At 34.8% G+C, this 23,211-nt stretch overlaps 1 protein-coding gene across 3 annotated transcripts in view; it reads left to right on the top strand.

The window, feature by feature from the left end:
* The window catches only part of LOC117933729 (protein RFT1 homolog), a 66,263-nt gene extending 50,017 nt beyond the window's left edge, over nucleotides 1-16,246 (top strand). For 2 of the 3 annotated variants that reach the window (XM_034855246.1, XM_034855248.1), the window contains 7 exons: nucleotides 10,063-10,143; nucleotides 12,826-12,963; nucleotides 13,962-14,117; nucleotides 15,199-15,251; nucleotides 15,391-15,569; nucleotides 15,753-15,844; nucleotides 15,936-16,246. In XM_034855246.1, the coding sequence (XP_034711137.1) occupies nucleotides 10,063-10,143; nucleotides 12,826-12,963; nucleotides 13,962-14,117; nucleotides 15,199-15,251; nucleotides 15,391-15,569; nucleotides 15,753-15,813 (668 nt within the window). In that variant the 3' untranslated portion in view covers nucleotides 15,814-15,844; nucleotides 15,936-16,246. The remainder of the gene's footprint in view (nucleotides 1-10,062; nucleotides 10,144-12,825; nucleotides 12,964-13,961; nucleotides 14,118-15,198; nucleotides 15,252-15,390; nucleotides 15,570-15,752; nucleotides 15,845-15,935) is intronic. The other variant, XM_034855247.1, reaches the window with a different exon arrangement.
* The last annotated feature ends 6,965 nt before the right edge of the window (nucleotides 16,247-23,211 follow it).

Here is a 23,211-nt window from a genome sequence, read left to right as displayed (position 1 = left end):
TCTTGTAATTTCATAGGATACTGGAGTGTAGTTGACTCCTTTTAGTAGATAAGTCAACTTTGGAATTGGATTATAAGGGAGTCCATATTTTCCTATGGATCCTAGTGGTCCTCGCTCAAACTTGTAGTTCATGGTGGCACATACATTGAGGGTATTCTAGGTATGTAATTCATAAGTTTGCATTAGGGTGCTTTAGTAAAAATGTCAGGTTGCACTAGATCTTATGAATTGATTTTTTTGGAATGAGTTAATTAATTAATTGAAACTAAATAAGACTAATTAATTAATTAAGACACAAGTGGGTTGGATTAGTTGACCCAAACCTAATTCGGGCTTAAGTTACTTAAGCCCACAGGGAAGCCCATGTAAACCTCCTTAGGGATTAAAGCTTCAAGTTTTATGTTTAGTGTTCTTAAATTCCAATGAGACGAACCCTAGTCACCCTCAAGGAGAGAGAGAGGAGTTCACCCTTCTCTCGTGCCTAGCATCCATGGAGGGAGAGATTGGGTGGAAGATCATTGGGTAGATGAGTTCTATGACAACCATGATGTCTTCATTGGATGGGATTTGATCTGGGAACATCTAGATAGCATGTTTGACCCTTTTCTCTCTATATCTAATATTTGTATAGTTTTATAGCCATAGGTTTCTATTGCTTTAAATATAAAGAAGCTTAGGATAGATGCATGCACCCTATGTGATCAAGGGTCAAGGAATGAAGTAATCCAGAGTTCCCATCATTGAGTTGCATTCAATGCTTAGGCGTTAGGAGATCTTTATGCCTTAAGTGCGGCTTGGCTTTTAAGAACTATGATTTCACATTCTTGGTAGTCATATGGACTCCCTTGAATTTCAAATATTATCTTCTAGCTAACTAATGCCTTGATAATGGACTTTTTTTTTTTTTTTTCAAGGGGTCAACAAATTGAATTGACCCACTAATTAGTGATTCAGTTTTGATTCTATTACCCTAATAGAGATTAGGTTGAGCATATTTCATTGTACCTTGTTTGCTTTAATCAAAATTACCATCTCCATGGAGAAAAGGACGCATAACAAAAGGGATCAAGTCGAGTTGTTTATCGTATTATTTTGTGCCTCATTTGTTTTAACTAAAATTACCACCTCTTATGAAGAAGAGGGGGGAAGTTACTTAAGAGGCTTGAGGGAAAGTATGAGGTGTGTTTGTGGAAGGCAATCAAAAGTGGGTGAGAGGTCTTTGACAATTGAATAGGATTTATGGTGGGCAATGGTCAAAGAATATAATTTTGGATGGGTAGGTGGTGGTGACTTATCATTAGAGAAGTCTTTCCTTAAGTTGTTTCCTATAGCCATTGCCAAAGATGAATGGGTGGCAAAGGTGTGGGAGCTGGTTGGGAAAGGGGGGGCTTTCAAATTCCCGTTTCTCTTGATACATCCATGACTGATATTTAGAGAGGGTGGGGGCCTTTTTTTTAAGAGATTGCTAACACCAATAATTCAAAGGAATGAAGAGGATAAAATGGTTTAATTGTAATCAAAGTGGTAAATTTTTAGTTGTCTTTCTACTTCTTTGTCTACCAAAAGAATAGAGTCGTTTCTTTCAAGCATTATTTGGAGTCCTTAGGTTCCTTTGAGGCTCGACCCTTTTGCTTGGGAAGTAGGTTGGGGAAAGATCTAATGGTTTTAGAATTGAACTGGTCATTGAACTGGACAAGTTATCAGTTTACTGTGGTCGAACTAGTGATGTCATAAATATATAATTATATTTTATAAAAATTAAAAATAATTATAAAAAATTTAAAATATGTATAAAAAAACTTAAAATCAATAATATTTATTGAAAATGAATATAAATATGAAGATATATATTGAAAATGAATTATGTTATTTAATTTCATTTACATATTAAATTTCATATTATTTTATAATTTTAAAAGATATTAAGTTATTTTATTTATATTTTTTTCAAATTTATTGTTATATAAATAAATATGATAAAATTGGTTAATGATGCAATTACTAACAAAATTAGCATTTAGTGTAGTGGTTGTGGTGTCACATCTTTAACTTTTGGTCAATGGTTTGAGCCTCCACAATGACATGTGAATTTTTTGGCATAGAATGCCATCCCACATTGAAAACACTTGGAGAAAGTGAGGCCTTTAAATTTAAAATTCAACCTCTCTATGAAACAATGTGACACCTAGGCTTAAAGGGCCTTAGTGAAGCCCGCAGAGACCTTTTGCCTAAATACAAAGTATAAGAGGCCTGTATTGAAGCCTAAATAAGAATTGGTTGAGTGAACCAAAATTGGCCAAATGGTCCATTGTTTTGGTGGTTCAACCTTCGGGTAGCCCGACTCAACCCTGGTTCAGTGGGTTCTCGACTCAACAAGTGAACTAAACTGGACCAAGCTCTAATCGACGGTTTGATTGGTCTGATTGGCCGATTCGGTTCGGTTTTTAAAATACTGGAAAGATCTTGATGTTAGACTAGCATAAAAAGAGGGATGGATGTTGCCGAATAGATGCTATATGTGTAAAGGAGCCAAAGAAATAGTTGATCATATTCTCTTTCATTGCTTGAAAGCATTTATGTGACAATTTATTTTCTATTTGGTATAAATTGGGTGATGTACTTTTCAATAAGAAGTGTTTTGTTGAGTTGACACAGTTCCTTTTTTGGGAAGAAGAGGAAGAAAGCTTGGAGAGCTCCTTTATTTTAGTTTTTTGGACCACATGGAAGGAAAGAAATAGGTGGTCATTTGAAATTAATGCATATGCGGATCAAATAATCAAATAGTTCTTCTTGTATTGTTATTTGGAGTGGGTTATAATGTATACAAGGGGTTTTTCATTGTCCATGATAGGCTTCATTACCAAGCTAAGCTTTGAATGGAGAGATAGAGTTGTTGGTTTTTTTTTTTTTTTTCTTTCTCTCTCTCCTTTGTATATGCTTTGTAAACTTTTGTGCAGTCTTTGCTAGGTGCTATTAATATATTTGCCATTTGCCTCTCAAAAAAGGTGTAGTCAACTCTAGGATCCATAAGAAATACGATCAAAGTGGAGTTGTTTCAAGATCACGAAAGTAGTTTTTTAGTCAAACTAGATTCCTTTGTGAATTTTGTTAATTAATAAAATGTAGTATCTTTGTAGATTTAGGAATCTACAATATCAATAGCATCCTTGTTAGGTTAAGAGTCTAGGTTGAATTAAGAGTTTGTATACACACTTACACTATTCTTATTGAGGAGATTATTATTCATTCAACAAAATTAATATTATTTTCTAAGCATTCTCTTGTGGGTTTTTACTTCTTATTTTCTTTCTTTCTGCTTTATCAATTTGTCATAAAGTAAAAAATCTATATTTAAATTATGGTTGGACATGTTAAGAGGTTGTGATGGACCAACAAATCATGATTGGCAAGTGGGGATGGAGATGAGCACATGGCTGAAAATTTGTCATGGGCTGTGCATTTGGGACTAATGGAGGCCCATATGGGGATTTTAGGAGGTAATTGTGATTAAAGATGAGGCTTTTCTAAAAAGAGAAGATCATGATGTTTAGACATAGAAATACCATGGGATGAAATGGATTGAAGAGATATTGAAGCATGCTCTTGATTTGAATGAAGGTTATTAGAACTAAACTTGCTGCTTTATTTACTTTTTATTTTTTTTTATGGCAAAGTGCATGTTGAAGATAATATAAACTAGGAAGCAAGCAGAACTCTTTTAAGTGGGAATCAATTGCTGAAGAAAGAAACATGCTTTTTGGGAAACATAGATGGTATTGGTTTTCAATGGTGGAAGTGAGTTAAGAAGCAACTCACTTGCCAAGGCAAGCTGAAAAGTAGCACATGGGAACACATGAAGACGAAATGCTGAAGCAATTTTTGTTGGTAGATTATGCAATTAAGTTGTATGGGCAGGTTTGTTGCGCAAAACTATGCTAGTGGTGTTTAATAGTTATCCTATTTGGGTTTGCTTAAATGAGAGCAATAATGAAATGAGATCTCATTCTCTTGCAGGTTTGAATCCATCTATTAGAGATGAAATGAAGTGGTTCATATGTCAACCTAGAAGATAATAATATAGTTGTGGTTTTATGGTCCAAGGAGACCTATATACAGATACCTAGATGGTATGTTAGAATGTAATATGGTTGTTGCTCAGAGTGGTTGGGTTCTCAAACATTAAACGGAACAAAACCTAAGAGGTTGGTTTTCATTAGTGAAATAGGAAGATCAATGTTGATAAGCTTTGATAAGGGAAGTATTTTTTTTTTAGTTGACATTAATAATACCCTGATTTACTCAGTGCTGGTTGTTGCAGGCGCGGTTAGCACCCCGAGGTTTGGGTCCTTATGGAGAATCCTAAGGGCTTGGTCATGTTTTTCGGTTATAAAGAAAAAAAAAATGTTTAGAAGTGTCTTTTCATCTTTTCATTGTTGTTTTTTTTTGTTTTTTTGTTTTTGTTTTTGTTTTTTTGTTTTTTTTGGTTGAGTAGACATTAATAATACTTTGATTTACGCGGTGCTAGTTGTTGCGGACACAGTTTGCACCTCGAGGTTTAGGTTCCCATGGAGAATCCTAAGGGTTTGACCATGGAAGGTTCCTTGGTTATCAAAAAATAATAATAATAATAATACTATTGTATACTCAAGCACTAAAAAACAGCTCACCAAGGTACATAGAACGTATACAAACAAAAATTCCCACCCTTAGCAAGAGACCTAAATCTATGTACAATTTTACGTATGAAAAAAGATTGCTAAGGAAAAGGCCCTTAAGAACATTGTTTGACTACTTCTTGTTTCCAAATGACCTAAATCCCTTTCTTTCCAACCTGTCTAAAAAAAATGCATAGCAGAGTAGCTCTCCGTACTTTCATCTTTTTCTCATGAAGGAACCATGCCAATCTAAAATAATCTCTCTTATGATGGCAGTTAGAACCCAAGTAATGCCAAATAAAGAACAGAGCAACTGCCAAAGAACCCTTCTTTTGTTACGGTATAACAAAATGTGATCAATTGATTCTTCTTTAACTTTACAAAGGAAACATCTACTAACCAACGTCCATCCTCTTTTCTATAGCTGATTAAGAGTCAGTACCTTCCCCCAACAAGCTTTCTATGCAAAGAGAAGCTTAGGACCGGTTTGGTAACTATTTTTGAAAATAGTATTTTGTTTTCCAGAACAAAAAAGAATTGGAAAAACATGTGTGACAACTAGAAAGCATAAAACAATTTTCTGTTCTTAAAAACAAAAAACAAGGTGTTTTCAAATAACATATTTTACTTGTTTTTAGTTTTGTGAGGATGTTTTAAAAATAATTATACAAATACGAAGAATTATTAAAAATAAAGCACTACATATAAAAGTTATTTTTAAAACAAATTTAAAAACATAAAAAACAAGTTAAAAACATTTTAGGTTCTCAAATACCTATTTGTCCTACAAAACATCATATTCTTTCAAAATTATTCTCAAAAATTGTTTTTCAATTACCAAAAGAGCCTTAATTTAGATGGAACACATGGATTCTAAATAAGGCTTGTTGGAAAGTGATAGAATTCCTTGATTCTAAGGCAGTATAAAAAGACTTTACTGGAGAAGGAATCATTCCTTGAATCGACTTATATTGCCCTGTCCTTATCTTTATTCAACACCTTACCTTGTGGTCTAGAGAAGAATTATTCTGCATCATTTGACTCCGAATAATGTAGATTAATAGAAAAACAAGGGTTCCAATGACCCCTTCACCTGGTTGACCACTTCACTTTAAAGGATATCCAACATCCCTGCGGAGTGATTCATGCGTCAACTTAGAAGATAATAATATAGTTGTGGTTTTATGCTCCAAGGAGACCCGTGTACAAATACCTAGATGGTATGTTAGAATGTAGTATGGTTGCTGCTCAGAGTGGTTGGGTTGTCAAACATTAAATGAAACAATTCATTAGTGAAATAGGAAGATCAATGTTAACAAGCTTTGATAAGGGAAGTATGTTTAGAAGTGTCTTTTTTTTCCTTTTTTTTATTTATTATTAAACACTAAGAAACAGCTCACCAAGGTACATAGAACGTATACAGAGAGTGTTAAATGATTAACAAAAATTCCCACCCTTAGCAAGAACTCAATAAGATTTTGAGCCTTCATCTATGTACAATTTTACCTACAGAAAAAGGTTACTAAGGAAAAGGCCCTTTAAGGACATTGTTTGGTTGCTCCTCGTTTTCAAATGACCTAAATTCCTCTCTTTCCAACTTGTCTAGAAAAGAATGTATAACAGGGCAGCTCTCCATACCTTCATCTTCTTCTCATTTAAAAGAGTCTCTCTGACGGTGGCAAATAGAACCCAAGTAATGCCTAATAAAGAAAAGAGCAACTGCCAAAGAACTCTTGTTTTGTCAGAGTATAACAAAATGTGATCAATTGATTCTTCTTTGACTTACGAAGGAAGCATCTACTAACCAACATCCACCCTCTTTTCTATTGCTAATTAAGAGTCAATACCTTTCCCTAACAAGCTGTCTATGCAAGGAGAAGCTTAGGGTCTATTTGGTAACTGTTTTTGGAACAATTTTATGTTCTACAAAACAAAAAATTGGAAAAACATATTTGGTAACCAAAAAACAAAAGATTGTTTTCTATTTTTAAAAATAGAAAACAATGTGTTTTCAAAGAACGTTTTCATTTGTTTTCTGAGGATTGTTTAAAAAATATAATTATACAAATTTGGAGAATTATTAAAAATAAAGTACTACATATAAAATTTATTTTTTAAATAGATTTAAAAAAAATCGAAAACAAGTTAAAAACACTTTAGGTTCCCAAACACACATTTTTCCTGCAAAACATCAGATAAAGGTTTTCAAAAACCATTGTTAAAAACTGTTTTTGAAAATAGTTACCAAACAGGGTCTTACTTTGATGGAACCCATGGAATCTAAATAAGGCTTGTTGGAAAAGTGATTGAATTCCTTGACTCTAATGCAGGATAAAAAGACTTCATTGGAGAAGGAATCATTCCTTGAATCCATTCACATTGCCCTGTCCTCTCTATTCAGCACCTTACATTGCAGTCTAGACAAGAATTGTTCTACGTCATTTGATTCCAAATAATGTAGATTTCTAGAAAAACAAGGTTTCCAATGACCCCTTCACCTAGTTGACCACTTTACTTTAAAAGATATCCAACATCTTTGCCACCTAAGTCACTTTTTTTAATGCTAAAGCATACAACGATGGAAAAGAAACACATAAGGGCCCATCGCCATACCACCTCTCCTTTCAAAACTTCACCCTCCCAATACCTACAAAAAAAAAGGAAATTCTACTATAAAGCATATCCTAATAGTACCTTCCTAACCTGACTCCAAACCTATCTCTTACAACACCACTGCCACCCCTTCTCTACCTCCCCATATTTTCCACTTATGACCTGTCTCTATAGGGCTTCCCTTTCTATTGCATATATATTTTTTTTGTACGTAAATTTTTGTCCCTGTTAGGACTTGAACCTGGAACCTCCCACAAACCCTCTCACCCCTTTACCACTTGAGCTTGGCCTCAAGGGCCCCTTATCTGTTGCATATTGCCTACTCCACTTGCCTAAGAGAACCTTATTAAGTGAAGAAAGATTTCTAATGCCCAAACACTCCTTCCTTTTTATTTGTGCAAATAGTTGACCACTTCACCAGATGCAATTTCTTCTCCATAGCTCCTCATCCCCAGGGGAGGTATCTTTGAATTTCTCAAGCCTCATTCTGATTGTTCTCAAAGAGGAAAACAATGACATAAAATAGATGGTAAGCTGTATTATGTGTTTCAGATCAAATTAAGCCTCCACCTCTAGAAATATGTTGTCTTGTCCAAATCAGTGGCATTTGTTTGGAAGTGTCTTAAATTCCTAATTTGGTTGAATTGCCAATTCCACAAGAATTCCTTTTGGTTCCATGAGAATTCCTTTGACAAAAAAATGTATTAGCAATTTTGTGGATTCTTGTTTCTAATAAATTATGCTTCATCCTTGAATAGGGGAAATTGATATGAATTTGATACTATGGATATTCTAGGATATGAAGGAAAAAAACTTAGGAGATTGAAGTAAGACTGTACAGTCTGTATTGGGTATATAAAGAAGTGAAGAAAGATGAGAAACATCCAATGGAATGGAAAAATATGTGCTTGTTTTGGGCCTTGGGTTTGGTATGAAGATACTAGGAGTGGGGAAAAAGATGTATCATTTTCTAATGATATAGTAGATTGATTTCTCTTATCTGTTGATTTAGGCCATAATCTGATCAGACTGCATTAAAATTTTTCATCTCTTTGTATGCAGTGATTTACCTTTACTTTTGTTGCATGATTCATGCTGGAACTTCTTAAGAAACAAGCAGCCCATCACATACAAGCAGCACATCACTGATTCATTTTTTCAGTTATGGAGAAAAAAATTCATGCTTCTTGAGCTGATCGCAATATTGAGAGTGAAGAAGATTGAACAGGGCCTATTATTCGTGTACAAACAGTTTTTGATGGTACCAGTGAGAACATTGTTTCAAATAAGATTAAAAAGTTGAAGTTGCCTATTGAAAAGCATCCTAATCCTTGTTGAATTGCATGGTTTTAAAGAGAAAACAAGGTATAGGTTACTTCCAATTGTTTAGTCAAGTTAACTGTGGTATATTTGATAACAAGGCATGGTGCAATATTGTGCCTATGAATGCATGTTACAATTAGTTGGAAGCTCATGGTTGTATGATAAATATTTGGTCTATTGTACTAAAGCTAATGCATTTTACTTTCAAAGATATGGAAAGAAGTTAACTTTGCAGGCTTTCAAAGAAGAGTTCACTGTTCCCTTCAAAACCAACATGTCACTCAAGAGCTTGAAGTTAGGAATAGGGAAACAGGGTTTGATGTAACATGTGCTGGTTTACAAAATGTAAAACATGACCAAAGAGTTCCGAGATCACCCACATCAATTGAGCATCTGTTGTGGATTAGAGACAGTACAAAAACACAGGTCTCCACAAAATTGTAAAACCATGTGTTGGGGATGGCCCCTGCCCAGTATCAATATATCAAAGAAGTTAGTGGCCTGATGCATAATACCTACCCTTGTACTTACCTATATATGTGCCCACATACATCCATATGGTGTATAGTTATGTGTGAATGTACATACATACCTACCTATACACATGCACACATATACGTAAGTTGTCATTATTGTATTAGGGGCTTAGCTTGAATTGGGAGTTTCGGCGAATTAGGAGTGCAAATATATTCTTGTATTGTTCTTGTTAAAAAAGATTACGATTCATTAAACAATTTTTTTTTTTCAGAATTTCCTTGTGGATTTCTACTTTTTCTCTTCCTTCTTTGTTGTACCAGCATGCTTCTATGTTTTTGAATTCAAGCTCTCCACCAGTTATTCAGCATTCTTGAAGTATCTAACTTCCTGTGAAGAGGATGTAAAGAATGGAATTTCTTAAACGTTTGTTTAACCTCCCTTAAAGATGCGTTTTATAAATGGCAAAATCTTACAGACTGTTTATGTAATTATGATAATGATATTCATGAAAATTGCTTTCTCTGCATCATTTCTACAAGACAACTTATTACCTAGTCTAGGAGCAGCTGTGGGATCCTTGGTCCTTTCATGATAATTCAAGGTTGAGAAGCTTTCTTGTAATGTTGTATGCGGGCTTTCACTGCTTCTTATACGTTATATTTGTTTCTCTGGTTTTGCCACTGTGTGCTTTGCTGACACTAGGTACTAAACCTAATACTGCAGTGGTGAAGAACTTTTAGTAATTTTTTTTTACTGGGAACTAGGTTGTCAGTGATGAGCATTTAATGTTGTTTTTCTTAATTATTTTTTCACATCATCCTACATCCAGGGCTCATTTGATCTTATATTTGACATTATTACTATTCCTGTGAAGCAAAGGAAGCCTTATTATTTTTAGATCTAATTAATGTCATAATGCGACCTTTGAATAACCTATTAAGTCAGGCAGGTTTATTTATATATAAAAGCAGCTAACATTGTCTGTCTCTCTTAGCAGGACAGGACCCAGAGGGAATCAGAATCAGGAAGTTAGGAAGTTGCCTCACAGAAGCGCTGAAGCTTATTTTGTTAATTGGTACAGATCTTCAGATAGTTTTTGATTAGTGAATCCATTATATTTACCTTTCTGAATATTCTATGATTTTTTGGGACATTGGATTTTCATGACGCCAAAATTATCCTAGTTGTGTAATGCATGCTCAATGGATCCTGAAAAACATGTAATTGCTAGATACTGAAATAAATGTTTTAACAAATCCATGAAATATGATGGGGAGTGGTGAATACAGGGTGTTAAGATAATAGAATAGTACATAAATGTTATGGCTAGCTATACAAAATGTTAGAATGCTGATACATAGAGGTTATTTCCAAGTTGTAATGCGTACTAATATGTGGAACTAGTTGAATGTTCCTCGTTTCATCAAATTCATTGGTATATGGCTCATTTGTTAGTGATGTATTTCCTCTAATTGATTTTAATGCCTTACTGATCCCAGTCATATATCAAATGATAGTAAATGGTATATCTTTAATTAGAGAGGGAAAAAAGCTGTAATATTTTCTACGGATTGAATTGTAGATCATCATTCATGCACTGTCTCCTTCTGAGTTTCATGTTTGCAATGATAGTAAAACCATTATTGCACTATTTTTTCTTGAACTAGAAAAATATGTTTGTATGTATGTACATATTAGAAACATACAAAGGTGCCGAGGTGCATGCAGATCATGCATATTTATGTATTTGAGTCATGTGTGTTCCATGGTTATGTACATAAACGTCTTTGTTTTCAGGCTAGCTCATATGTGTGTGTGTGTGTGTGTGTGTGTGTGTGTATCTTTATATAGAGATATGTGTAGATAGATATTTATCTGTGTATGTAATCATGCATGTATTCTGCATTGTTTGTTCAATTCACACCCAAAGGCTTCTTTTAATAACAACAATTGAGAAAATCCTGTGTATGAATGTAGGATCCCCTGCTTTTCCTGTTTTCTGTTCACTTCCATATACCTAGTAGGCTTCTGCTAAATAGCAACAATTGAAAAAATTCAGTATTGTAAGAACTATAGAAAAAATGGTTTTGACTTCATTCCTTTGCTTTTATGGTAGAACACTCAATTTGAAGTTCGAATGTCTGAGCAAAGCTTAGTCCACAACTATAATGGCCTCAAGCTGAGTTTGAGCCAGCCTGATTTCATTGCTGAGATGCCAAGTTCTGCCTCAACCTCCACGTACTTCTTTCAACCTCTGTTAACTTATTTGCTGTCCAAGCATATTTGTAACTCTTCATACCAACCAATGACAATAGGGGAAGAGGACAGAAAGAAAATGAAAGAGAAAAAACAAACTGGAGGAAGGAAAATACAACTGAAAATCCAACGCATATTACAACCTGCTCAAGCCAAGTAAGATGTTTAACTCAAATGTCAACTCATAGCGCACCACCCCCCAACCCCCCACATAACCAATGAAGATTCTTAAGTCAATGCCGTTATGCATTTCTGAATACAGCCCCTACACCACCCAACTCAAACTTAGTGCTGTCATCACCACATTATCTAAATAAATTATTTTGGATAATAAATGCTTCAAAGGGAAACATATATATAGATGTATTTGGACTCTGATTCTCCTAATACACAATTTGAACCTATATTGAAGCATATTCTAGGATACCAAACACTTAAATGGATTGCTAACCAGAAACCTATATAAGATAGGGCTCAAATCACAGTATGCGGCCTAGATTACCTTCTAAATCTTGTCACCATCTTTCATAAAAATATTCATCCAAATTCCCATTCAGAGTTTTAAAATATAAGACTATAATCCCTGCCAAACGTAAAGTACCTTCTAAAAAACCCTACCTCCAATTCTGTTACAATCACCAAGAATTTTGATTAAATGTGACATAAGCCTACTTTTACACCACAAGGACAAACCTGTAGGTCAGTGGAAGGGGATCATGAAGGGACTTAAAAGGACAAAATTAGGTTTGAAGTGAGGAATTGTCAGGTAGCTTATAATCTTTAGCGTGTGTTGAGGAGTTGTTAGTTTGCTTATGTGGGTCTTGGTCTTGGAGGTGGGCCCTCTCTGGCTTTGGGGGGTTGTTGGGAATGCACAACTGAAGAACCTTTGAGGGAGTGGGATATTCCATTGGGTAGTCAAACATCTAGTTTTAATATATAATCGGTGGATACCCATCTCAGAAGTGATTTGGGGAGTCTCCTTTTTGAATATTTTGGACATTTTTTTTTCTAATTTTGTTTTTTTCTTGTTTATTTTTCCTAAGGGCCTGAGTTTGGTTGTTGGTGTCTTGTTTGTAATGGATGTTCTTGTTAGTTTTTGTTGGTGTATACTTCCTTTGTGTGTGGGCATGCTCTCCCTTTTTAATAAAAATTGTCTTACAAGTTGGAAAAAAAAAAGGGCTAAAGTTTGGATTCCAGAAGATGATATGGTTAACATATTGAGGGAACATGGTTTGTTTAGTGAAATATAAGGACCTAGATAGACCAGTATGGAAGAATAAGATTCAAGTAGCTCACTCTTATTAATTATGATAAGATTTTCTGAGCCATAAAGTGCATATTTATTTTGTGCTACATGATAATATATATGATATACTTTCAGAAGATACAAATCATGATATTAAGTGAGTGATATCTTTTTCATCAGCCTTCTGAGTGTAGCATTTTCTTGAATTTCTCTTTTTATATGGTTGATGCTGAGTTACATCTGCACTTCTTGTAGGTCTTGTGGTTGTGGCATTTGGGCCAAATTACTCTTACTCTCTCTTCAGACTGTTATATAACCGTGAATGGAGCGATGGAGAAGCACCTGCAGCTCTTCGATGCTATTGCCTTTATGTTGTTGCTTTGGCTATGAATGGTCAGTAATCTTTGGTATTATGCTTGTCAATTACAGGCACTTGAAAGCATCAGTGGTGTTTATTACTAATCAGAAAAAATCTTTATAGATATAATCATCCCTGATGCCAACTTCTGTTTCTTTTTTTCATACTTTAACCATTTTGGAGGTGAAATGGAACAATTACTATGGACTCTGAATTCGTGAAAGATTCTTGGATTTGAATCTCTAATTGTGTTGCCCTAATGACATAAGAAAAATAAAATTTGATACAGAACATAACTAATCAGTATTGATTCTTTTCAACGAAAAAGACTTATTAATTATATTCTAAGAGTAATTATGAGTTTATGTAAACCCCATGACTTAAATTCTCCAAAGATTTATAATCTGTCATCTCATCTATATAATGATGCCTACAGGGGATTTTCTACAAATATCAACTATGTTTATGTCCACATAGTAATATTCAATGAGAGCAGGGTTTTCAGCTGGTCTAGTTCCAGAACCGCTCTCAATAAATGGAGGCGTGTTTGGATGCACCATCGAAACAAGACCATTCTACTGAGTCTTTTGGTTTGCATCTGAAGGTAGAAATCCATCATTACAGTTGCAGCAGTTATTGAAACTGGTAGCTTTATTACAAAATGAGATGAAAATTTTGGAGTGTCATTCAAGAAAGCTGAATATTGGCCTTCTACTATAGTTGTGATGATGGTGCTCATTTTTCTGTAAAGATCCTGTTCAAAATGATGGATCTACCTTCAAATTCTATGTGAAAGGCACTGTGTTGTTCAATATCCATAGAATGGGCAAATGCCTCATAAATATTTCACTATATTATCACACTAAGATGAGAGATTTCTTAGTTTCTTTGTTCTTTTTTTATTACCTTGCTAGCATATTTGACTTCCTTTTTGACAACTAGAGGTTCTTTGGTGATACTACTCTTTCTAATGCTCTGATTTTATATCGTGTTACTAGAAGCTTCAAATTTTCATTCCATGATTTGGCATTAGGTACATCTGAAGCATTTCTACGCTCAGTGGCAACAAAAGAACAACTTGAGCAGTCAAATAAGTCATTGGTTGTGTTCTCATGTATTCACTTAGTCCTGAATGTTTTCCTAGTGCAATCTGCTGGTGCAGTCGGCTTAATTGTTGCAAATTCTCTAAGTATCCTTTTGACATTTCTAGGCATTTGTCCTAGTCCTCACCTAATTCTCTTGTTTCCTTGGTAATGTATTCAGCTCCCTTCAATAATATTTGATTTCTATAGTAAAGAACATTGTATCTCATTTATGATACCAAACAGAGAACACTTGAGTATTTTGTTAAAAGAGTATTATTCATGAACCATAATTATCAGGTCTTAGGAGTAACATGCATTGAATTTGACTCCAAAAATCTTCAAGGCTAGTAACTTAGGATTATGTCTTTCTTTCATTTTTATTTTATTTTATTATTATTATTATTTCTCTGAAAAAGAAATGATCATAATTTTCTTCCTTCAAAATTACGGGCTTCATAGGGATAAACATGCATGAGAAAGGGTATGGTAATTTTTGGTTTTGTTCAGTATAGTTCTGGCACAGGGAAAATTCAAAATGTGTACTACTCACTGAGCGCAGCATATGCAAGTCAGGGCATGGAATAAGTGTCTAACACAGATATGTAATTAATAGGTGTAACAGGTAAAGGAAGAGAACATATACCTAATTCACCGGAAGTTCCAGGTGTCATGTTCTTAATATTCCTCTTCTTACATGCATATTTCAGAATGGGTGAATTTCCCTCATTGTAAATGCTATGCTACATAAAAACTTAGCTAAACTTCAGCAGTTATGATGTCTCCTAGGATTTGAGCATTAGGTGAATTTGATACCTAGACGTAATTTGCACTTGAAACAGGTGTCCAAGTTCATACCATATGTCAGTCTTAAGTCAACACTATTGAGGAATATTTCTTCAAGTAATTCCTGTCCAGTAAGACTGTTTAGAAGAATTGGCAAACTTTATGATCAATCCAGTGGGTTAGAGGTGGTAATATTTTCACTGACATTAACATTGGGTTGGGGGACATTTTGTTATCTTCCTTGTTTCCAGAATCCAATGACTTGCCATCCATTCATAGCGAGGGAAGAAAGGTTTTTTGGGGGGTTGGGGACATTGGTAGTCATCTCTATATATCTCCTAACCTGTCGTTACTTAATTGAGATTAGAAACATGGGTATCTGGTTTCTTGACTTACACCAAGATATGATTTTGAGGATTGGCTACTCTGTGATATTCATCAAGAATTACTTCCAGGTAAGGCATTTACACTGAGTGACTCCACTTTTACAGCTATTTATTCTATAATATGACTATTAATTTACAGATCATCATGCATTTTTATGATGTAAATTCAGCATCTTGATTCTGATTTTGACCTTAATTCTTTCCACAGGGTTCTGCCTCATTTTCTTTATGCAGCTGCTTGCCTTCAGGTTGGAGAGCTCTGTTATTTTCATTCGTAACTACACTTATTTCTGAGAGAATATTTCTGGACAGAGAGAACTTCTTGCCGACATTTTTAATTCATTTTTCTATTGGATTGACTTGCTTCTGCATCTCTTCCTTTGTCATGTAAGTGATAATCTGGAGCTCTCAATTCCTTCTGAAATGCATGATCATGTCCAAAAACTAGGTTTTATTTTATTTTATTTGAATGTAGTTGCCATCCATCATCTCCTTTCATAGTTTTAATTGTTTTATTTGTTTGATAATGTTTTGTTTTGTTCATTTGTTTTCAAATATTTTCATCAATAGCTATCGTAATGAGAGGGCTCTTATCAACAAAATTATCCGTTTACGGGATCACTCGGACTAAGGAGCGGACACTTTCCTGACTGCCCTTAAAGGTGATATTACCCCTTTTTGGCATGGTCCCGATTGTTTTTGAGTTGCTCATTTTTTATTCCAATATTATGACAGAATGGCATTCTGATGCAGGTTCCCCTGTTGGTATGGAGGTAGAATCAGTCTTACGCAGCTGAAACAAGAAGACTGGGGGATTACAGCCATGGAATCCATTGCATAATCTCAGTGATGTTTCTGATTGTACTAATCTTGAAAATAGTTTTACTTGTTTTAGATTGGGTTTGTCCATTTCATATATATATATATATACTCCAATATAATCCTAGAGTCTTGCTATTATTCTTGTGGAGAATTGGGTCGCCTTGGTTGTGAATGGCATGTAGTTGCATTCAATACCATTAAAATTTTGGTGACTCAATGAGCTTAAATGTTCTCTCTTTCATGAACTACACATTTTCTGCATGTTGGAACAGATATATTACCAGGCAGCATTGGCATTTACAATGTTTTTCCTTGGCCACATGATTTCCCACCAACACTTTTTTTTCTTTTCCACAGAAATAACTGCTTCTCTACCTCATATTTGAGCATGGGATGGAACATTGGATGAGTTGATGTTAATTCATTTTGTAGATAATATCCAATTATCCTTGGTATTCATCGTTTTGACTGAAATTTTGGATGTCTGTGTTTGTGACCACCAGCATACCCATTTTTGTTCCCATCACCTTGGTTGTCATGGGGAACATTTTTATCATATCAGAGTCCAGAAGAGAATGTTTGCAATAAGTTGATCCAAAAGTGTGTCTATCCTCCCCTTTGTTAAAGAGGTGGATTGGATTGTACAAGTTGGGTCCAAACCACTACCCTTTCTTATTCTTATTCACATATGATATGGGTTTGAAAAACCGAACCCAATGCCAAGTCGAGCAATTTTCCATTACAAAAAAGAAAAAGGGAAAAAAAAAACAAACAAACAGGAAGGAAAAGATGAGCAAGTTTGAAAAACATGGTGTGTGAGCATAATGAGTAGAGAGTGGAGTGGGGAAAAGGTAATGAGAGCATGAATATGAAGATATAGCAGTGTCTCCACCATCCAAACCTCCTGCAGGCCGCAGCATTCAAAAATTGCCCACTATCTTCTCTTTTCAGTTTCACCAACCCAATTAACTTTCCTCATACGCACCCTGTACTTGTTACATTTTGATTTCATTTCTCTATTATTTTCTGCACTACAATTTTGTCATCTCCCTCAAATGTCATGAATTTGGTTAACAAGTTCATCATCCTGCAGTCCCTGGTATCTTAAGTTATCCTTTTATACAAAATCTTCCTTTGGTTGATTGGTTGAATTCATGCATGGTTTCTCATTTGTCTATTATGCCCACAAATATCAAAGGATCTATCCTTTATTTATTTTTATTTTTTTCAGCTGTTAAAATGCCTGCATGCTAAAACAAAAAATAGTTTGTTTTTGGCATCAAGTACATATTCCACCATATTTACCATGTAAAAGAAGAAAGGAAGGAGAAAGGTGAAAGAGGAAAATGGGGGAGGGGGCACGGTAAATTTACAAAGCCCAACCACCCCCAAAAAGCAGAAAGAGAGGGTATTAGGGGAGTGTGATGATTCAAAGGACACCCACGGGTGTGTGGGTTGGCCTCCAATCTCTCACTCCCAACTCACCAACACCACCTTCTCTCTCCTTTCTACTCATTATCATTATAAGCTCTCAATGCTTGGGATTCAAAAGTGTGCACAAACAAACTTATGATTAAAGATGTAGACTATGGTTTTATGGTTTTGTAGACAAGTATCCAACAATTCAAAAAATCTAACTAAAGCAAGTTGCCCATCTTCTAAAACAAAATGATGATATATCTTGAGTTTTTGCTTCAGAGGTTGGATTCCTTATTGCCTTTTTCTTTACCTTTTCTTTTGCTTCAAATTCCAGTAATGCTTGATTGATTGAGACAAATCGAATGTTAAAGAAAAGAAAACACACTACAAACAAAACGAATAAAATTACACCTCCCTCCAAACTCATGCTAACCATCTGTCTTGACCCCAAACCCATTTCCTCCTCTCTCTTTCTTTAGTTATTCTTTTCCATGGATAAACATACAACCCTCGTCATTTTGACAATTGTTAGTCAAATGCCTCAAATTACACTCTTTTTTTTTTTTTTTTTTTTTTTTAAAAAAGGGGGTTTCTAATTTAGGGTGGATTTAGAACCTACAAATTAAAAGAAGTTTTTTTTTTTTTTTTTCTAAGTGTCTTTGGTTGGAATTAATAGGAGTATGTAGGTTATGATTTGATTCTTAGAGATTATGAGGGAAAAGAAAGAAACTCCTAGTAAAATAAAGTCGAACTTGGTCTAAGGTGATGTTGGACAAATTGAGTACTGATTCTAATAACAAGAGTATTATCTACTAATGTCACAAAAAACACAAAAAAAAAAAAGAAAAAGAAATGCAGAAGGTTGAATGGGAGGGGTAATCCCTCTTTCCTTTAGAACCCTAAAAAGACTGTAATTTGGGGGGAAATTGCTGGGCCCCCATCCCCCCATTTGGTTTCTATTCCCACCCTCTTTTTATTTTTATTTTTATTTTCATCTTTCACTTTAGAAGGTCTGTATCATTTGGTTGTCTATTCTCATTTTCACGTACTCGATCAAACAAGTGGAGGTGGATCCTCCCTCTTCATTTCTTCATACTAAGCTACTTTTTTTAAACAACACCAAATGATATAACATGACATGTAATGATAGCATGGGGCCACCCCCCACCCCCATTCTTTGAAAATCCTTTGTTATCTTGTTTAATTCTCTTAGTCCACAAACATTCATCAATGCATAAAGCTTTCAAATGTGTGATTATTGTAATGCTTCATGCATCACATGCTTTTCCTAATTCTCTTCTTAACTTTCTATCTTACCTAAAAGTTACGTTTATGTTTCAAAGTTTAACCATAAACAACAAAATTACAATTTGTTTTGCATATTCAACTTTCTTTGTGATTAGATCGCAATCACTTGTAATAACATACTAATATTATAAACATATTGGAAATGTTATAATAATAAAAGAAGAGAACCAAAAATTTATTTCATTTATTAGCTCTCAATATGTACATTTTAGTGTTGGGTTTACTTGGTGAGAGTTCAGATGTGCTTTCGAGTTGGATTTTTGTACAGTCTTTTTATTCTCTTTATATGAATTTTCTTATAAAGTGAAGGCTTTCATGGGTATTTTAATTAATTTTGTATTTAATGAGAAAGATTTCTCATCCTTTTTATATTTTATTATCTTTAATTAATATATCTTTTGTTTCTAATAAAACAAAAACGATTTTATTTATGATTAGTTAATGTATTTCAATGACTCATTAGAGATGTAGTAACACATGTAAAAAAACATTCATGTATCTCTTTTGCATTTTTTATTACTATTCTCCCTATATCCCAGATACACTTCATATTATATGAAATAAATAAATAAATAAATAAAATCAACGATATTGACTTATGAGAAGTGGACATAATTTCATTAATAGAAATAAAATCATTGTAATCAGCGCAATCTATGGGGAAAGTGTAGTAAGCATATTATGGTTAATGTGAGTAAGGCTATCATAGGATTTCTTAGAACGCCAAGACATTTTCTCTTTCCAAATAGCCCAAGTATTATGATTTGGCCTCTTCATTGCAAACATAAACAAACTCATCTACAAAGGAGGTGAGCAACTAAAATGTAAGATGATCCAATTTTAACAACCAATGAAAGGATGCAAAGAGGCATATATTTGGAGCGTGGCACTCCCGCGCCAATGTGGAGGGGTGGGATGAAGGAGATGTTGGTGAGATATTGTAAAACAAAATCTTGACTTGGAGTGGTGTGGTCACATGCCCAACTCACTCACCTTCCAAACCATAATAATTTTGTTCTCCACTTGGGGATAACAAGTATTTATGATAGTGGAAAAGGGCTATTCATTGCATGGAGAGATAAGAGAGAAATGGGAAGGCGACTTTGAAGTCAAAACGCCCACTGAAATGGGGTCCAAAATGGTCCCAACCCATCCACTCTCTGTACAAAATTTACCCCAGATTATTCTACCATTTCATTCAATTTTTCCATCATTTCTCCTGGGACCCTACTCATTTTTTTCTTTGTATATGGATCTTGGCTCTCCTCTTCTCCTTTGATTTCTTTTGCTTTGTAATCTTGTTTGTTTTAGCATTTGGATTATTATGTGGCACTTACACTAAAAATTCCTAATGAGTGCGCTCAAATATGAGAATTTCTTATCAAATGTTCAGCTGTTAACAATTTTTACTGACACTTCATCTTATCATCTTTGGAGTTTACCATGAGGATGGTTACTTGAACTAATTTAAACCCAGAGCTATGATTTTTGGAATGACTCTAGGCAAAGTTGGCCTATAACAATTTCTGATCCCATGCCTTCAGATGTTCCACAACTAAGCTGCATCCAAAGAATGATTGACCACCTAACTTGACCATCATTTTGGGATGATAACCCAGCTAAAATCCAGCCTATTGTTAGCTAAGGTCCACAAATTTTGCCAAGAGTGACTAGGGATTTGAGTGTCTTCATCTAAATCTATGGAAATTGGTGGCTTATGTAAATGGTATACTTGGTTTGAAGAACAACCTTGTGACAAATTGACAATGACTGCATCCATGTTCTTCTTCTTCATCAAGCGATAGAATGGGTCATTTTCAAAAATCAATCAACCATCACATAAATAGCGTCATAGGCCTGTTGTGTTGTGTTCGAGGGGGGGCCTAACACAATATCCAAACTCACCTTTGTGTAGGGCTACATTTGGGAAACTTCCTTTCACATATAGGGTTAGAAATACCCGGTGGCTCCAAACTAAAGGTCTTATCATGCCCCACATGTCCCTTACCAATACCCCAGGCAATTCTTGAATGGTATTCGGACGTATGCCAGATTAAGAATACACAACAAATAGATAGTCCGTGAACAAAAATCCATTAAGCATATGGAATATAGTTTATAGTTTTTTCTCTCTCTCTCTCTTTCTCTCTGCATGAGAGATGATATCTATGACAAATGAAAATATGAGGATAATGCAATCTATTAAATGAATGAAACAAGGCATCTATGACCACATGAGCATGAGCAATTAATGAAGTGCATAGATTCCACAACATAAGTGCTATATCTTAGCTTTGACCGTGATAGCTTCTCGCCGAAATGGACCACTGGTCTACTACTTTGGCTTAGTACGTGCACCCCTATTTCCAAGCCTAGAGGGGCTCTGCAGCTCAATATTAAGGCTATCAAAATCAAGGAGGTCTAAGGCAGTGTTCAACTTTTGTTTGATCAAGACAAAAGCCTTTGATGCTGCCTTTGCCCATTGGAGCTGCCTAGACTTCATATACATATACAATTGGAGCCAGGATAATGCTAGAGGACTGAAATGATGATAGAAGGATAAAGCCACTACTTCACTCATGGTTCAAAGTCGCGGTATCGGTCACTGACTCGGAGGGTCCCGAGGCGTATCGGTCTCGGTGTATCGGCCTGGTATCGGGCGATACGTAAAATAAGCTAATTAGAAAATTCAAAAAATATAAAAATATTATGTAAATCATCAGAAAAATATACAAGTAAATAAGCTCAAAATTTAAAAAATAAAATTGTCTCACATTTACATTATTAAATAGTTATAAAAGTATCTGCTCAAAGTTATTTATGATAATGCTAATAAAAAGAAAGTTATTTTATTTCAAATATAATAACATTTTTACTAACAACACATACAACAACAATCAATTCCATGTTGAATGACGAGGGGGTTCAAAATCATCTTCATCATCAGTCCTACGACGAGCATACAAATTGGGGTGGCAATTCCCGTAGTGAGGATATGATTGAAAGAGTGGTTCATAACTCAAATATGGTGGGTGAGATGATTGGCTTGATGATCCAGAATCAAGAAAATATGGTTTCGAAGGCTGTTCGGGATCAACACCAGCTTGATAGTATCCAAAACCTCGATAAGCAATGCTACTGCTACTAGAAGATTGATCATATCCATATGAGTCACTAGCTCGTGTTCCAGTATTTGAATATCCCTCTGGATGCATCATTGGAAATTGATTAAAATCATTTCTACTAAAAGTACTAGAAGAGCTATCACGATCTCTAAAGTTGTGATATGATCTATCATCTACCCTCTGAAATACGGCCTTGATCCTATACCCAAATTTTGTAAGTGCTCATCAATACGGTGATGATTTGATCTATGATAATCATGCCCACTAGAATAATCATCATCACTGGGAAATGTACTTAGTCTTTCCAAATGCTTTCGTTGTTCCCATATCCCTGGTCGATATCCATGATCTGTATCTTGTGTGGCATAGTAATTTTCACCTCCTTGTGCCCATGACATGCCAGGATCTACTTGACTAACATAACCGCCCCAGTGCTACCATCTCCCCCAATACCCTCACTAGTGCCACCAACTCCTCTATTGCCCCCACTAGTGCCACACTCCGCCTACTGCCCCTATTGTCACCATCATCACTACTAGAACTTGAAGAAATTGTTCTAGAAGCCTTACCTTTACGACGAGAATCAACATCTCTTTCTCTACCTTCTTCATTAGTGGGAAGACCTTTATCCAACCAATCCAAATTATCAGATGATAAAATAGGCTCCTCTCCTTCTCGTATCCACTCATCTAATATATCATCATCATTAAAGATATGATTCAGATCAATTGGATTGTATAAATCTTCATTGCTTCGCTCTTGCATCAAATTCTTAACTCGAAGTCGCATATTGTAGTGCACATAAACTAACTTATGCAACTTTTTCATTGCCAAACGGTTGCGCAACTTTGTGTGAATCAATGACCATGTGCTCCAATTTCTTTCACAACCTGATGAAGAACAAGTTTGGCTTAAAATTTTAACAGCAATCTTTTGTAGATGTGGACCTTCGTCGCCATAGTTGTTCCACCATTCAGCTATAATAAGAAAATGCATACTTATTAATCACTATGATATATTTAACAAAAAATGATGATAACTTCTTATTTGTAATAGACATAAATGTATTGAGTACCTGGAAGAGATTGATTTATTGCTTTCTTTGTGAGTGCACTTCCAAATTCTCCTTGGCCGTCAACAAATAATTTCACCTACATCATTAACAATTTTTTTTTTTGTTAATGCACATTACATATACAAAATGCATTATATAAAGGTCACAAACTATTATTATACCTCGTTAATAGCTTTTGTTTGTCTATCCAAATCTGGCTCTAATCTCTTGATAACCTCCTTTAATCCAACTTTAATTTCCGGATGGTTGGAGAAATGCTTTGAATATTGGAACATTGGAT

The sequence above is a fragment of the Vitis riparia genome, chromosome 16 (assembly GCF_004353265.1).
Source record: "Vitis riparia cultivar Riparia Gloire de Montpellier isolate 1030 chromosome 16, EGFV_Vit.rip_1.0, whole genome shotgun sequence".
NCBI classification, from domain to species: Eukaryota; Viridiplantae; Streptophyta; class Magnoliopsida; order Vitales; family Vitaceae; genus Vitis; species Vitis riparia.
This window is presented reverse-complemented; position numbering and strand designations above follow the sequence as displayed.